This window comes from Cryptomeria japonica, chromosome 3 (genome assembly GCF_030272615.1).
Source record: "Cryptomeria japonica chromosome 3, Sugi_1.0, whole genome shotgun sequence".
NCBI classification, from domain to species: Eukaryota; Viridiplantae; Streptophyta; class Pinopsida; order Cupressales; family Cupressaceae; genus Cryptomeria; species Cryptomeria japonica.
In genome coordinates, this window is record NC_081407.1 from 379,429,753 (window position 1) to 379,448,411 (window position 18,659).

General features: G+C 36.0%; 3 protein-coding genes across 3 annotated transcripts; all 3 read left to right on the forward strand.

Annotated features, from left to right (window-relative positions):
* The first annotated feature begins 8,360 nt into the window (after nt 1-8,360).
* Nucleotides 8,361-9,020, forward strand: LOC131874199 (putative inactive G-type lectin S-receptor-like serine/threonine-protein kinase SRK). Its single transcript, XM_059217461.1, has one exon. It carries the CDS (start codon nt 8,361-8,363, stop codon nt 9,018-9,020), a length of 660 nt encoding a protein of 219 aa, XP_059073444.1.
* A 153-nt stretch (nt 9,021-9,173) lies between these two features.
* LOC131057807 (G-type lectin S-receptor-like serine/threonine-protein kinase At2g19130) lies at nt 9,174-9,911 on the forward strand. Its single transcript, XM_057991963.2, has one exon. The coding sequence runs from the start codon at nt 9,174-9,176 to the stop codon at nt 9,909-9,911; it is 738 nt and encodes a 245-aa protein (XP_057847946.2).
* A 105-nt stretch (nt 9,912-10,016) lies between these two features.
* Nucleotides 10,017-10,702, forward strand: LOC131057811 (G-type lectin S-receptor-like serine/threonine-protein kinase At2g19130). The gene is made up of 2 exons (XM_059217462.1): nt 10,017-10,268; nt 10,358-10,702. The coding sequence occupies exons 1-2, from the start codon at nt 10,017-10,019 to the stop codon at nt 10,700-10,702; spliced, it is 597 nt and encodes a 198-aa protein (XP_059073445.1).
* The last annotated feature ends 7,957 nt before the right edge of the window (nt 10,703-18,659 follow it).

The following is an 18,659-nucleotide window of genomic DNA, read 5'->3' on the forward strand; positions in this document are numbered from 1 at the left end:
GTGATTGGTTTTATTTTGTGGTAGTGGTGTCAATATATAGCTAGAAATTACTTGCCACATCTTGAGTAAGGTTAACTTAACAAGAGTTAGGTCTTCCATGACTTGAGTTGTCAATTCAATCTATTGAGAGTTTATGTGCAAAAATGCATTCATTTCTTTAGAGAGTTGAAAGTTAATATGGAGGTAATTTTGGCATAGGTAAAAGAAACTCCTATGTGCCTTTACTCCTAGGTTTTGATTTATAGTTAGCCATTAGTTTTTGATAAAGATAAACACATTTTACATGGACCCAAAACCAAGAGTTTTATAGAAATTGGCCATCAGCCAACCAAATAGAAACCAATAGAAAAATAGGGGAACACCCCAGATCAAGCTCAAAAGCAAAAAGAACAACAGGCAACAAAACAAAGCACAAACAAACACTCAATTAAGCAAGTACACTAGCTCCTTGTTTTTCTGGATGGTAAGCTTTGTTGATTTCTTCCAAGTCCTCCATAATGAACCTGGAGGTACCCTTATTGTTGTTCCTACTTCTGGTCCTGGGACTAGGGTTGATAGTTTATTGCCACCCACAATAGAGTCTTCACCACCCAGTTCTTTCTTTCTATTACTGTCACTGAGAAAATCGTTGTTAATAGGATTGGATCTGTACTCTGACACCATTGCATTGATCTTTTCCAGCCCCTCCATAATATTTCTCATGGCCTCATTGCTTATGTGTACCAGATTCTTTAGATTATTCTTGATCTCCTCCATAGACTGCTCAACCTTCTCAATTCTTTGCTCATGATTATATTTGATAACCTCCACATCATGGGAAAGCTTCTATGCCATGATCATGAGCTTCTGTATTTTGTTAGGTTGAGGTGAATCAGTGAATATATCAATTATCTCTTTAATCCCCTCTTTGAGGGTATCAATCTCCTTCCCCGCTCACTTCCAGTAGTTCTCTTGGCTTCTAGTCATTTCCATCACCAGATTCATCAGAGTACTTTCCTTATGTAAGCCACTATCCACATCTTTAGCCAAAGTCCCCTGCTTCCTTCAGGACATGAAAACAAATGTCCAATTTGATATCGTGGTCCAAGGTCTTGGGACCATAGTCTTTAGCAACCAACTTCTTCTTTTTGGAATAAGGCTTAGTTTGAGAAACCATCTTGCTGGTCGATTTATATTTACTTGCAACCCATCTTGGGGGGTTCTTGCTACTATGGGTTCCAGGAGTGACCAACATCTCACCCTTTTCAACTAACTTGTAATCAGGGTCAACAAGAGGTTTGGTGCTCCCACTATCTTCTATCTCCATATCTGTATCAGAGACATCTTGAACATCAGTATTAGGGATTTGGCCTTTCTTAGAGAGAGAGGGCAAAACTTCATGGGCTTTAGCATACTCCATAATGAGCACAATAAGCCCTTCATGGAGGACCGGATTATTCGGATTCTCCACATGTTTTTCTAGACTATTCTCCAAAGAAGAAACCAGATAGAATGGAATTGAAATAACTTTTCCATGCCTAAAGTGATTTAAGATGGTAAAATGATAAGAAAAGATACTGGCATATCTACCATCAAGCGTAATGTACCTCATAATGACTTCGGCCATTTCCGCCCAAGGAGCCATTAGGTCCTTTCTGTTCTAGCCATCATCCACCATTTTATTAACTCTTAAACACTCCTTATCTTTATCAAAAAAATTTGCCATGTCTTCCTCCCTTGTTTTTCTATCTCTGTAAAACCTTTTGTCATTCATAGCGAAACCTGTAACCATAGCCACCAAGGTTTCATCCACCTAAAATTTAGGACCATAAGCCCTCAAAACCACTTTCTTCCACCCATTGACAAATGTTTCCATGAGCAAAGGAGAAGGGCCATAGAGTCTTTCTAAGAAGGGAACCATCCCCCCATCAACAATTTCTTGCTACACCTCCTTATTTTTCTTCCATTTATCAAAAGTGGGCTATGCTTTCCTATTCTTGTCCTCACCCATAATGGTCTAGGTCGCCAAACAGAAGCAAGAAATGGGTCACACAAGACAAGTCTCCAAACAAAAGAAGGACAGGGGCCACACAAGAAGACAGAAAATCTAGGCACATGGGAAGTTTCTAGATCTTCGAATAGGGAAATTGAAAGGAAACCATTTCCCCCACAACTTAATCAAATCATGATTGCTCTTCATTAATTACCGCAAGTGGATGGTATCATCATATGCCAGGTCACACAAGTTTTTTTGGGAAAGAGTCCTGATTGGTCCACCATTTTTCTGCCACATAGTCCACCACCATATTGGCCAATAAATCTGCCACTTTATTGCCTTCCCGAAATACGTGAGAGATTTTGAAATCATCCAACTCTTTAATCATATCACAACAATCTTTGATCAAGCTGGCAATAGTCCAGCTAGGATCCGTATGCCCATTCAAATAGTTGATAATGTTAAGTGAGTCAGATTCTAGCTAGACCTTTCTAAATCCTTCCCTTTTAGCCATGAGTATCCCTAAATTAGCAGCACTAGCCTCCGCAAAAATGGTTGGACTGGGTACCCAGAGGGAGTGCCATTGCAGAAACTAGCAAACCTATATGATTTCTAGCCACTCCCCCACACCCAGTCAACCCAAGATTCCCTTTAGTCACCCCATCAACATTGATTTTAATCCATCCCATAGGGGGGATGCCATAGAACACTATGTCTACATTGTTTAATTTTATGCATAGGAATGGAGATATTCCAGCCAATCTACCACCATTTGATAGTATCCCCCTCATCCTGGAGAGTAGGGAGGGGATGGTCATTCCTTCTACTGGGGTAGGAGTGAAGAAAATTCTCCTTGATAGAATTTCTAATTCTAATAGCCACTACAAGTGCAAGAGATTCCAAATCTCTAAATACTCTATTGTTTCTTTCTTTCCAAATAACCCAAGCAATATGAGGAAGAGACATATTCCAGAGGACTACCAAAGCCTGATTGTCAAAGCAACACTTCCATTCAAACCACAGCCTTTGAGCAGAATTATGGAAGACCCAATTAGTGTTCTAGATATCAAGGAAGAAACTCCAGATATCCATGGCAAAAGAGAAGTGCAGCAATAGATGACCAACATTTTACATCGCCTCTTTGCATAGGAAGCATCTATTAGTAATAGGAAGACCTCTTTTGCAGAGATTTTCAATGGTAGAAATCTTACTCTGCATGAAAAGTCAAAAAAAGATGTTAATTTTTGGAGTTAAGAGCTTATTCTAGATACCAGGCCAGAAGGGGGAGGGAGAGAAACTTTTGGAGATGAACTTGTAGGCATCATCAACCTTGAATTTCCCTGAAGAGGAGAAATTCTAGAATACTTCATCCTCCACATGAGAACGAGGGATATGAATACAATTTAACCAAGGTTGCAAAGGTATCAAAGCATCATCCATAGATTTGAGATCTAACCAGGCTCCATCTCTAATATAATCAATCACCCAGGATCCAATTTTTCTAAGACATAATTCTTTGAAAGGAGAAGCCCAAGTAGAATCTGAAAGGGGGTCATCACCAATCCACCAGTCCTCCCAAAATATGATTTTAGTTCCTTTCCCTAGCACCCATATACAACCATGAAAGATAATATTGGTGGAACCGAAGAAATTGCTCCATAAATCAGAGACAGAGTTGGAAAGGTCATAAGATTCTAGCATGTTTTGGATACCCTGGATGTGGTATTTATGTTTGAAAATGTCAATCCATTCATTACTCTTTAAGACATCTCCACAATTGCTTGGCCATCAAGGCTTTATTGAAATCTCTCAGATTTCTAATGTCCAGCCCCCCTCATGGACTTGGGAAGGCAAACTTGTTTCCAAACCACAAGATGCAACGTATTCTTAGTTTCAGTCCTTGTCCATAATTTTTGTTTTGGAATTCTTTCCAATCTATTAGCAATTTTGACAAGAATTTTGAATACTCATAGCATACACTGGGAGGCTTTGTAGCGTAGCTTTGAGCAGCTGGAGCTTACCAGCCTGGCTTAACAAAGCACCTTTCCACCTAGCTAGCTTATTCTAGAATCTGTCAATAAGATGCGCCTAGAAGGAATCTAGAGCTAGACCATGGGAGAGGGGAAGACCTAAATAAGAGTCAGGCATAACCCCAACTTTACACCCCAGAATCATGACAATCTTCATTTTCCTGTGATCCAGGGTGTTGAAGAAAAAAATGGAACTTTTAGCCAGGATAAGTTTTTGTCCAGTACCTTCCTCATAAGTATCTAGAGTCTTTTTAAATTCTTATCTTCTTTAACCGAACTTCCCCCATCAACAAAGTATCATCCATGAATTGTTGGTGAGAACAGGTAGAGGCCTGACAAGAGGGCCGTAAGCCCAAAAGATTACCTTTTCTAACTTCCCTTTGGATAATTTTACTGAGAGATTCACTCATCAAAATGAAAAGGAAAGGAGATAAAGGATCCCCCTGTCTAATGCCCCTCGACGCAGAGAAGAAACCAGAGGCAGTACAATTGATCAAGACTGAAAATTTGGGAGTGGACACACATTGATCAATAATCTGGATGAAGTTATCTCGAAATCCAAACGCCCTAAGGAATCTGAGAAGAAAACTCCAATTGACTCTATCAAAAGCTTTCAACAGATCCAATTTCAGAAGAAAAAAAAAACCCAAGTTTTTTATTGATAGATAAGGAGTGAATGTTCTCATGCACCACAATTAGGGAACCTCCTAGGAACAAACCAATTTTGGTATTTTAAAATTAAGAGGGGAGGTATTTCTTAACCCTGAGCACCAGGATATTGGTAAAAAAATTATAAATATAATTGCATAGACTAATAGGTCTAAAATCCTGAAAAAGAACAGGCATTAGGTTTCTTGGGAATGAGGACAAATAAGGTGGCATTCAGCTCCTTCAGAAGAGAGCGAGACCCAAAAAACTCTTACGCTGCGATGACCACATCAGAGCCTAAAATCTGCCAAAAGTTTTGAAAGAAGAATAGAGGGAAACCATCAGGGCCATGGAATTTGTTACCTTTAAAAGAGAAGACAACATTGCAAACTTCATCATGAGTGGAGATTCTAATTAGCTACATGTTCATATCCTGAGAGACAATGTTGGGAAATTCTTGCAAGATCTCATCTCGGGCCAAAGCATTAAGAAGGTCATCAACTAAAAAGATATTAGTGAAGTAATTGATGGATTCCTTGCAAATCTCTTCATGCTTATCAATCCATCTCTGGCCAACCTAAATTTTATTGATTCTATTAGCAGCCCTGTGCTTGAGGGTCGTCATATGAAAAAACTGTATTTTTGTCACCACTTTTAAGCCATAAGGCTCTAGATCTCCGCTTCCAGAAATCCTCCTCTTTGGAAATAATATCATGCAGTTTAGATAAAATCTCAATTTCTTTGTTCGAGACGTCATTATCAAACCCGAAATCTTGGATATACTTCTGAACCTCCTCAAGATCCTACTTGAGCTTATCTTTAATTTTGAAAATATTACCAAAAGAGGACTTGTTCCAACGTTGAATATTGGATTTGACATTGGATAACTTCTTGGGAATACGAAACATGGTCGTACCTTGGATATCAATATTCCACCACTCCATAATTTTATCATGGATGTCAGGGGCCATCAGCCACATTTTCTCAAATCTGAAGGGGTATGCCTTTCTTCTAGACAACAAAATCATCGAAAGATAGATAGGGAAGTGATTAGATCCTAATCAGTTAGCCATTATTTAATTTCACTTGGGATTATTATTAGTTGTTAATTCACTTTTGTCATGCAAAGCAATTAGTTGGAAGGTATGGTTAATCTATTTCAAATTTGTAGATTTTATTGTGTATGATTTTGTGATTCATCTCTTAGTTGTTATGTTGAATGATAATTAAGTTTATCTCTTACTTCATTTTTTTACTAGAGTTAAAATACAAGTTTTAGACCACGTAACTTACGCACATTAATCATCACACATGGCTTAATTTATTAGTTCCAAGTAATTGATGTGATAACATAAAACAAAGCCAAAGAGAGGGACATTACACCAATGTTGTAAAAAAAATAAGTACAATACTAGACAGTATGGACATAGGTGAAAATGTTTTTAATTATGTTTAGGTTTAAGTGACAATAATAGACATTACCATCTAAAAAAAGTTGATTTTTTTTTTAGCTAATTTTGCAAAAAAAGCTTTTAACCTTCACCTTTTATAGATTAAAAAGATGAGTATAAATGTGAAATATAAGGAAATGCAAGGAAATAGAAATAGGCTAGGGAATATTATTAATGGTAATAGCTTCATGTAGGTATTTAAGTTTAGGTGCCCAATTTTTTTGTAAGTGGTACATACATTTGTATAGGTGCACATGACGTATATGAGTGCATAGATTTTAGGTGAATATTTGTCACTAGACAATGTGGATTATTGTGGGTGGTGTATTATTATTAGAAGAAGACATGTCAAGTGAGAAAGGAACAAAAAACATGAAAAATATATCAACAAAGTAACGCTCTATTCAATACTTAGTTTGTAAATAGTGAATATGTTAGAGTTTTTGTAGTTTATATAATATTAGATGACTTTAGATTCAAATGATTAGAGTTATACAAACCACAAAAATATTATAATGAAATGGTTGTGATTTATATGAAAGAGTAGGAGTGTGTTGGAGATAATCCTAGGACATTGCATATGGCATACAAAATAACATCTATATGAAATGATTATAAAAAATCCACTTAAATAATAATATATTGTAACTTATATGGCTAACTATATTATTTTAGCCATAATAAATTAGGCATTTCTCATGTAGAAAGAGTGGGAGTTTAGATAAGAAAAAATGTACAAATTTTAATCTTTAAAATGTAAATCTACACTTCTACAAATAAATTATCCAAAACATTTACATCTTCTTTTCATCCTTCTCCTCCAACCTTACTATCATACAAGTAGGCCTATGAATCAAATGTAAAGAAAATATTTTCAAAATAAAATGGGTGAGATATTAGAAAACAAGAAAGGACTTGATGGATCTCATATTCCATTCATACAAAATGTGACACAATATTCATGATTATCAATGTGAAGTAACCAAAGACATCAAATTTCAACAATCTATATTATGAGTGTCATTTTTTTAGATTATACTATGTAATAGCTTTTATTATTAATATTTTAGATTACACAAAGACATCAAATTTCAACAATCTATAATATGGGTATCATTTTGTTTAGATTATACTATGTAATAGCTTTTATTATTAATATTTTAGATTACACAAAGACATCAAATTTCAGCAATCTATAATATGAGTATCATTTTTTTTAGATTATACTATATAATAGCTTTTATTATTAACATTTTAGATTACACAACATCATCCATAATTAGAATGATTGAATTCAATAACTAAACAAAAATATTTTCAAAAAATATAAATATAAAAATTAAAAAAAGTGACTGTTTAATAAAGTTATCATCTTTCTCACTAAACAATTACAAAGACCTTAATTGATAAATTGAGAATATCTATATTTAAGTTTACTTTTAAGCTCTCAACAATATGTATCATATAGATTCCAATATTTTTCATATGACTTAAGTAAACAACTTAAACCTTGTCACAATCAATAACATTAAATCTTTGAAGACATTTCTCTTCTCTTTTTTATTAAGAAACTATTTTAGAAACTAGTTAAACAAAAGCAAGAAAGTGTGATCAGATTTCTTACAATGAAAAATTAGTATTTTATGATGCATACAAATAAAAAATAATATAAATAAAGTTAATTACAAAACATATGTTACAATGTAATCTTCTTAGTTATATCTAATAATAAATTAATACTATTCCGAAAAATTACACTAAAAATAGCGAATTAAAGAAGAACAAAAGTAATAGATTGGAATCAGTATAACAGTTAAAAATATATTTTAAATTGATATATTAAACATTAAAAATCTTCTACCCTGAAAACCTAAAACAATAGAATAAATTATATTTTGTCTAGATGGATAATATTCATGTCACGATAAATTTTATCCCGAACAACACAAAAAAATATATAATTTATTTTTTATCACTAAATTCCTTTGTCAACTTGTGATATTTTCCACTGGAACGGCTTAACCGATGGTGTGTGAACCCTTTGATACGCAAGGCAAGAGAGAACCGATAGTCTGTGAACCCTTTGACACCCACGCGCATCGAAAATTCACTGTGTGTCTACGAACCCTTTGACACGCAAGGGAAAAGAGAAAGCATTAACCACCGCTACATCTTTTTTGGCTTTAATACAGTCACGCGGCCATTGAAATTCATGGCCTCTTGGAGGTGACGCTGCTCTCCCAAAGGACTTTAGCGATGGGAAAATTATTCCAAAGCCTGTTTCTTGCAGTTACCGTGTTTATTCAACTGAAGAGCAATGGTGCTGTAGTGGAGGCTGGAGATACTCTTTTGCTGGGTTCCTCGCTTACTGGAAATCAGACAATTATTTCAAAGAATGGCACATTTGAGCTGGGATTCTTCAGTCCAAATGGAAACAACTGGTATATTGGCATCTGGTATGCCCAATTACCAGAGAAGACGTCTGTTTGGGTGGCTAACAGGGAGACTCCAGCAAGAAACCGGTCGGGCGTTTTGAAGCTCTCACGAGAAGGTAATCTGATACTGTTCGATGCAGAGGGCGCATCTCTTTGGTCAGTCAACACAACAAACAAGGCCTCCCGAGCTGTGATATTGGATTCTGGTAATTTTGTAGTTATGAGAAATGGCAATAAATCTGAAACTTTTCGGCAGAGTTTCGACAATCCCGTCGATACCTGGTTGCCAGGGATGGTAGTTGGTGGAGAGCGAAAGCTAGTCTCTTGGAAAAACTCATTGGATCCTGCTCTAGGGCTTTTTTCCTTACACACGAATCTATCTGGGGCCAAACAATTCGTGCTGACATGGAATAATTCTGTACAGTATTGGGAGAGCGGGGCTTGGGACGGCAAAATTTTAAGTGGAATTCCAGAACTTTAAATCAAACATCTCGCTAATTTCAGCTTTGAAAGTAATAGCTCAGGTTTGTTTGAAACCTATACATTGATTCCTCCCTTCAATGCACTCGTACGTCTCGTCCTGACTAAGACCGGACAAGTGCATATGTATCTATTCGATGGCAGTAACTGGAGCATGACTTGGTCTTTGCCCAGAGATGGTTGCGCTGTATATGGTCCTTGTGGTGCGTACGGATCCTGCGACTCTAGAGATCTTCAAGTCTGTAGCTGCGTGGAAGGCTTCAAACCCACAGACAATCGCGCCTGGCTCTCGCAAGATTGGGCATCCAGTGGCTGTATTCGGCAGAGCCCGTTAAACTGCAGCACTGACGGATTCATCGACATTGATGTCACTTTGCCGAACGATTCTGCTTCTTCATACCCTGCATCTACAAAGAAAGATTGCCAGAAAGCCTGCTTCCACAACTGCTTATGCACAGCGTTTAGTTTCAATCCGCCTTCAGGGCCCTGCCAGATATCGTTTGGAGATTTGCTAAACATGCGCAACATTACTTCATCAAAAAGCAATTCAAATGTCTTCATTCGGGTAGGTGCCTCTCAACTTTCTCCGAAACACAAAAACACGGGTACTGTAGGCATAGTGCTTGGTATTGTAGGTGCACTCACCGTTGCTCTGGGTGTCTCTTCAATTTTAATTTGGTGGAGGCATCAGCTGCGGTCGATGGACAGGCCTGCAGATTCCTCCAACTCTTTTCTGAGAATATTTCCGTACAAAGAATTGAAATTTGCGACAAGGAATTTTAGGTCTAAGTTGGGGAGCGGAGGCTTTGGCTCCGTGTTCAAAGGATCTCTACCGGATGGTACGCTTGTGGCCGTAAAAAAAATGAAGGGGTCAATACAAGATGAGAAGTAATTCCGAGCGGAAATAAGTTCTCTTGGAAACATACAACATGTCAATTTGGTAAGGCTTCGAGGGTTTTGTGCATAAAGATTGAGACGGTTATTGGTTTATGATTACATGCCCAAGGGCTCTTTAAATTCCTTACTGTTTAAGAGTAATTGCAAAAGTAAAGGAGAAGTGCTCGACTGGAAGACCCGATTCGAGAATGCAGTAGGCACTGCAAGAGGTTTACTTTATCTCCATGAGGAATGCAGAGATTGCATCATCCACTGTGATGTTAAACCTGAAAACATTCTGCTAGATAGTAATTTGTCACCGAAGTTGGCCGATTTTGGATTGGCAAAGCTTGTGGGTAGAGATTTTAGCCACGTACTGACCACTACAAGAGGAACGATAGGGTACTTGACTCCAGAGTGGAAGTCCGGTCTTCCCATCACTTCCAAAGTTGACGTCTACAGTTTTGGCATGACGCTGTTGGAAACTTGGAAATCATTTCTGGGCGAAGAAATCTAGATTTAACCGCGCAAGATTCAAGTTTGTATTACTTTCCTCCGTGGGCTGCAACTCAAATGCAGCAGGGGAAGACGATGAATATTGTGGAGGAGGGTGTTGCAGAGGAGGCAGACATGGAAGAGGTGAGAAGAGCATGTGTTGTAGCGTTATTGTGCATTCAAGAGGAGGAGGAAGTGAGGCCTAGCATGGGGCAAGTGGTGCAGATGCTGGAAGGGAAGATGGAGCTTCAAACTCCGCAGATTCCGAGCTCTGCGGTTAGGCCACCACACCGAAGCGACACAAGCAGCTAGAGCGATGGCAATGGTACAAATCAGAATAATATAGTTAGAATAATGTAAGTGGATAATGCATTCTAAAATGTAGAGGCACCTTATTTAAGCTTAAACTTAGTTAGATGTACCTAGTATACCTATTCCAATAAATTTAGGGATGTGACTATTTTATTTGTCTCCAATTTGTAAATAAATTATAAATTTTATATGTATTTTTATTTTAAGATTTATCTTATTATTAAATATTAATAACTGTTATATTTTAATGATTGTAAAATTTAAAATAGTTTTTTATAATTAGTTTTTTGTGGTGGTTTTATGGCAGGGTTTAATGGTTAAGATGATATGTTGAAATAGTTGTTTTATTTTTTATTTGCATGTGATTGATGTGATAGAGAAGGATTGGTAGCTTGTCTCATGTAAAGAATCATGTAGCTGTGTTAGTTAAAAATAGTTATTATTTTAACTTTTTATTTTGACTATAGTCTATTTTAAATGTACTAGATAAGGTTTTCCATAAATGATCTTGGCATCTAGTTTTTGGGTTTGTCTTTAATATTTTATCATTTAAAAAATCGCAATTAAATTATATGAGGAATTTTTTTTGTGTATTATTTTGATTTGTCTTTAAATTAAATTTATTATACGAATCATATTTTACATTTATTTATTTATTTTACTTTTTTATAATTTCAACACTATTTTAATTAGGTACTCATTTTTTAACTAATCTTATAAGTTACCAGGATAGATGTGAAATGTATGGGTTGCATGATTTATGCCCATTTTCTTTCCTTTTTCTTTTGACATGTTTTACACTTTTAATGTTATTGCAATATCCCTCACTTTCGTTAAAAGTTTTTGTCATTACTCAAAGAGCAAATTTTGTGAAAAATTTAAAGTATTTATATTATATCATCATCAACTAAGTAAATATTTTATCTAAAAAATAGTGAATCAATCAATAGGGCTTTGATGTACTTGAGGATGCCTCAAGGATTTTATATTACCATATAAAGTCTTGCTGGTGTTTCTCAACATCATCAAGTCTTTAATTTTAAAATATATGCATTAAGCAAACCTTTTTTTATTGGTATTGAAACCTTCATTTTTCAAAGCTCAAAACCATAGGTTTGAGGCCATAACTAGAAATGAATAAAATTAGAAATTGCATATATAAAAAGATTGAAAGTTTAAAATGAGAAAGAATGTGTGAAGGCCTTTATAATATAAACTTGATCTTCTACAAAGAAATATTCTAAACCATCTATAATTTCCTTTTATCCTTTGACTCCAACATTAGTTTGATACTAATGTAAGCCTAGGAGTGATATGAAAAAAAATATTTATAAAATATTTTGGACAATAGCTATAAAATAAGCTAAGTAGGAAAGACAAAAAAAGAGTTGTTTCATTGATTTAATGCAACAACTTTAAACAGATGATATAATTATAAAAATAGAATAATAGAATCAAAACTAACATCCTAACCGCAATAAAAAGGTGATAGCTTATTAATGTAACATAAACTAAATATTTTTTATTAAGGGAAAATAGGTTTTGAAGGGCCCCTGAAACCCTTTACATTAAAGAGTCAAAAAATAATCATCAAAGTCCATCCAAAAAAAACTAAAGACAACAACCATAGAAAGGACAGCTGGCCAAGACAAAAAGCCAATAGCAAAAAAAACACAACACAAAAGAAATTAAACACAAGCTAGTAGAGAAAGAAGAGAAAAACAATCAGGCCTAGGTGAAGTTCTTTAGCAATTTGGCCACTTCTAGCTCTAGTTGCTCCATTGTTGCAGTAGTCCCCTTGAGCTCCTCTATGTCCCTACTCTGGTTTTGTTTCTTCTTGGTACTTGCTCTTGTCTTTTCCTAGGACCTTCTTTCTCATCTATAGGGGTTCCGTCCTTCTCTTTAGCAGTTCCCCAGGGGCTTTATTCACTTGGGTTTGTTCGAGTTTGCTAATTAGGACCTTGATACTCTCAAAAGTGGCCTTTAGAATCTTGTGACTCTGCTCCCCTATCTTTTTAAGGGTCTTCTTGATCCCTACCATCTTCTTTTCAGTTGCCTCTACCCTATCTTCTAGGGTTTGAAAGCTATTGCATCGGGAATTGATAATTTCCTCTGCATTGATGATAGCTTTAGTCAGGTCACTTAAGTAGTCAGGTAGGGAACTAAATTTTCCGGTGCCAATGGCTTTCAAAGATGCAAGTTTGTTAGCTTCCTTGACTTGTTTTATCTTTTATGTCTTTCACTTCCTTCTGTACCCACAAGAAAACCTTATTGAAGCAGTTCATTCTATTTTTTATACAAAGGTCAAAGTCCAAAGGAGAGCCATCCTGAGCCTCATCTACCACATGGTTCAAGTTCACCTCCAGCCCCACCTCCTTCCCCTCAGTCGTCTTAATTTTCTTGTTGGGGGTATTCTCCCCAACCAAACCCTTGCTCTGTTCCTTGGAGCCAGTAGAAAGGGGCATGTGGTTATTGGCCTCCAAATCCTCCCTTCTCAACATCTTCCTCATTATTTGTCTCCATGTCTTCTTCACTCTCCTCTTCTTCCTCTTACCAACTATCATTGTCCTCCCCCTTCTTTTTGTTATAACAATCGGTGGAGAACTGAGAGGGTGGGGTGAATAAGTTGTAAACAGATTATATTAATCAAACCAGTTTATAACCCTTAACTGGAGCACATAAACATGAATACTAGAATAGCAGAAACAGATACTGGTAAGCAATAAAACTTAAGAATGAAATAGACAATTAACACAATGCAACCATACCACATAACACCATGATCTACAATGAGATCTTACATCAATTTATACAAAACCTAAGGCATAAAAGATATTACAATAAGATCACTACATATAACCACATTACAATGATATGTCATGTTGGCTTTAGATCAAAATAACATTAACTGATCCATAAATCATCCTAGAAACATGTAGGGAACACGTTACATGATATTAGTCCAATCAGTTGAGGCACGAACACAATCACCTTCAGCATCTTGAATTCCATCTAGAAGCCACACCAACACCACTTATGCATCCTGTCAAATATTCTCAATAAAAGCTTTGTCGGTAAAACCTTAAACCCTTACCAGTATAGGCTTACTAGAATGTATGGGACCATCTGATGACCAAGTCAATACCAACTGACAAAAGCATACTCTAGAAATATGTAACACATAAAACCAAACATATTCCTTTGATCCAAACATGTCAGTTGTGTCCAATTGATAGTCCCTTCTATCGGTAACACTAGTTCTTCTACCGGTAACCAAAACCTGTCTGTCGGTAACCAACCATAATAGCTAGTGTTGATATCAATGACAAAACAACAATGCAATTAATTAATTCCTTTATATTGATAACAATCTCCCCCTTTGGAATTGATGGCAACACTAGATGTGAAAAAGAAAATATCTATGTGCCAAGACATGCCAAAAAATTTCATAGAAGATATAACAATGAAAAACTAAAAAATCCCAACAACTCCCCCTGAGGACTGTAGTCCAATTTGAAATTGATCTGAATCTCTCCCATATGACATTATTTTTCACATCATGTATCTCTCCCCCTTTGACATCAATGCCAAGGATATGACATAGATATCAAAATCCTGTGAATCTCAAAGCTGACTACTCCTCCTAAGTAGTAGCACCACTACATCAATCTGGAGCAAAGGATAATGTTGATGATGCATATTGAAGTGATGCATTGATCCAACAGTTAAGTTTCTACCAAAGGGGTAGATACCCCTAAACTGTCTCTCAAATACTCAAATGATTTCTTAGACAATGGTTAAGTGAATATATCTACAATCTGCTCTTTAGTGTTCACATAAACCAATTTGACTTCCTTTTCTTCCACCTTGTCCTTTATAAAGTTATAGTTTATTGATATGTGCTTAGTCTTAGAGTGAAATACCGGATTCTTAGACATGTCAATAGCTGCAGATTTATCCCAATAGATAACTACCGGTTCACTAGAATTTACCTTGATATCCTTCAACATTTGCTTCATCCACAAGACCTATGTACAATTAGTTGTTGCTGCAACATAATCAGCTTCTGCAATAGATAAAGAAATGCATGATTGTTTTTTGCTAATCCAAGAAACCAATTTCTTTCCAAGAAAGAAAGCTCCACCAGAAATTGTGCTCTTCCTGTCATTAGTATCTCCTGCCCAATATAAATCTATATATGCACATAAAGTGAAGTTATCATCTCTAGAATACCATAAGCCATATTTTGTTGTTCGTTGCAAATACTGAAATATCCTCTTTACTATGCATTCATGATTTTATTTAGGATTACTTTGATATCTTGAAACAATACTTACTGCATTCATAATATCTGGTCTAGTCTGAGTTAGATATAACAAGCCACCAATCGTAGACTTATACCTTATCAAATTTACCAGTGCAGATGTATCTTTGATAGATAATTTCTCACTTGTCACCATAGGAGTACTTACTGGTTTGGAATTATCCATACCAAACTTCTTCAACAATTCCCTTAGATACTTAGTTTGATAGATAAAAATGCCTTTGTCAGTTTGAGTAATCTTAAAACCTAAGAAAAATCTCATTTCACCAATCATAGACAAAACATCAATGCAACACATAATCAATTCCTTCATATTGACAACACTTATTCTGGTCGATCGACCTTTTACCCTGTTTCTCTTGGCTTATTTTCCTTTTACGCTTGCTTGACCCAGGGGTTTGGTAGTCCTCCTCAACATCTACCTATGTATCAGACCCTTCAAAATATTCATCATCTAAATCATCTAGATCATCATCTAACTTAGTCATCTCAAATATAGCCTGTTGAACAGTGGTGCTCTTGATATGGTTGTATAGAAACACCATGAGGCCCTTGTGTAAAGTAGGACTAGATTTGGAATTAGAGTAGTCTCCTTAATCCCAACATTAAGAGCAGAAAATAAATAATAGGGGAGGGAAATTTTCTCATTGTGCTGGAAATTATTAAGTTGAACAGTGATAACTATAAACTCTAGTATATCTACCATCTAAAGTTATGAATTTCTTGACAGCAAACAAAATCTATCACCAAAGTTTCTTGATTACCTTAGGGGAGTAGTAGGTGTGGCTTCCCTTGACCAGCTTCTCTTTCTCCTCATCGTCCTTGGGGAATTTCTTCATAGCTTCTTTGACAACTTCCGGTCCCTATAGAATTTGATGCCCTCCATCGGTAGACCAGTCACCTCTGCAATCATGGTCTCACTAACCTTAACCTGCATGCTACCAATGGTCAGGGTGCCCTCTTTCCACCCCTTTTTCAATATCCTAGTAATTTCATTTTCTTTCTTGCATTCTCTCCATGTAGTCCGACATTTTTGTCACTTACAGTAGCACAACCCAAACCTGGGGATGATCCTGCCATTTATCTATTTCTGTAGACTCCTTGGGATTACAATTTCCCTCCATTTTTTAATCTATTTTTACTGACTGTAACTGCCTACAAATACTTCTCTTCTCAGCGAACTTTCTTTTTTTACAAAATAAGAAGCCTCTAGAAGTAGATAATGATTTCTCAAGCATCTGCTCCAAAGGGAAAGAATTACCCATAGTGTGCAAGCTGTTTTGGCAATTAATGGCGTACTTCCTTCTTGGCTGATTATGAGGCCATTTCATGATGCCATGATATCCCTTACCATATTGAGACATGATTTCAAGTCCTACCTTACTTTCCATGATATCTCTCATAATTTAAAATATCATGTGCTACTTGAGCGAGCTCCCCTTCACCATACCACGTTATTATTTGCCCATTCCTCACTACCTCGTTGGCAACCCAGTCAACACTCTTGTTGGACTCTCTAAAAACATGACAGATGTAATATTGGTTGAATCCCTCAAGTAACCCCTTGTCCATATAGATAATATTTTTGATCGTTCACAACAAATGATGATTACCAAGGAGGAAATTGATTATATTTTAAAGAGTCTCCCTCCAACTAGATTTTTTTGGTTCACAGTCGATGCACTAATTTTATAGCTTTGAGGGGCCCCATAGCTTTAGCTAATTGATTAGTTTGATTCCCCAAGGGGAGGGCAGTTCCTCCTAGGCAAAAGCTAGCACTATTTCAGATAACTCCACCACAGCCAGCTGGCCTTGGGTTCCCTTTAGCTGTCCCATCAAAGTTAGCCTTAATCCAATCATTAGGAGTAGAAGACTAGTAGCACACCCTTTTTTTGAGTTGGTTAATGTTGTCCATAGAGGCTAGGATATTCCAGCTCCTTAAAACTTCATACTCTTCCTTACTATTGTAAGGATGAGATCCAATAGCCACCACATTCTCTAGAAGATTGTGTTTTATCTTAGCCCACACCACTTTAGGGGAGTTAATGGAGTTCCTAAAAATTCTCTTATTGCTTTGTTTCCATATACCCCATAAGATATATGGAAAACAGAAATCCCATAGTTTCCTTATAGCTATTTTTTTTTGTTCTACAAGACCGGCTCCTGGAACAGTCTTGAATTGACCCAAGAAATACCCAATGTAAACCCCATAACTAAAAAAGCATCAACCAGATAAGTTGGACAAAAGGACAATGAATAAAAATGTGGTTCATGAATTCTTCATAAAAATGTGGACATAAACTAAATGTTACCTAAGAACATCCCCCCTTATTACATTAATCCAAACAAGGGTGGAATTGCATGATTTGAATCCAATCCTTCTAGAGAATTCGATGGACTACCTTCACCAATCCTCCTTACCCAAGAAATACTAGACTAACTCTCTTAGTGGATCTCCTAACTGCAAAACTTGCAAACCTCTTGACAACATGAGCAAATGTAAAGTGTCCCAAATGTCCTACATAATGAGAGAACAAATTTCCTCTAAAATTTGACATATCCTTGAGTGTTACAAATCAATGGGCAAGTGCAAGGCAATGAGTCACAAATTCGCGAAAGTCCATGCATTGGAAAATGCACTCTTATAAACGGGGGCCCGTTTTTGCTTCGAGCTCCCGAGCTGAAAGGTAATGGGGTTCTGAAGCAAAAATAAATGGGCCCCCGTTTTGTTCTAAAACGGGAGCCTGCTTTTAAACAAAATGGGGGTGCATTTTGTGGAAGTTGATTCCACAACCCGCCACTTGGCTTGGGATTAGGCTCGGGATAGGCCTAGGATGGCCACACCTGAGACATGGACCTACAAATTCAAATCTCCATGAAGGAAAGCACAAATACGAACTTCTGAAATAGTTTACGTGCCTCTAATCAGAGAATTTTTATACAAAATTAAAAATCATTTCAGTTTATACTGTCTAGATTCTAAATATGTAAATTTATTTAAAAATTGATTATTTTAACTATTTTTCATTTAATTTATACTAAATCAGGTCCATAAATTTGAAATATTAACTAGTTTTGTTAATTTAATAACTTTCTTATTTTAAATGATTTTGGAAAAAAAATTATATGTCATCGATCTACACAAAACTCTTTTGTATTTTAAAAAAAAAATCAAAAAATGTTAATTTTACATCAAATTATGTGGGTCGTACGCATCAAATTTTTAAAAAGATAATTACGGCCATTAAAAAATTAATTAAAAAAAAATATTAGAAAAAAAAAAACAGAAAAATATGCTCATCAATCTTCAGTGTGTTACAAACCATTTCCCAAAACGGTTTGAGAAAATAATTTTAATTGTGTCAAAAAGTGTGGGTCGTACACATGCATGGTATGGTCCTGAAACAAGCATTTTTAAAGCATAGTTTTCAGAACTCCATTCAAAAAGTTATTTTTTATTATGTGGGTATTAAAATAAATTACATATTTGGAAAGTACACTCAGAGGGCTATTTTTATATTAATGACTTTTTCCAAGATTCAATCTCTAAGTGTTTCAAAATTTAACCTCAAATGAGATAAAATCTGAAAATCAGGGAAAACACTTCCAGTTTTTGGCCAAAAAGTGAACTCA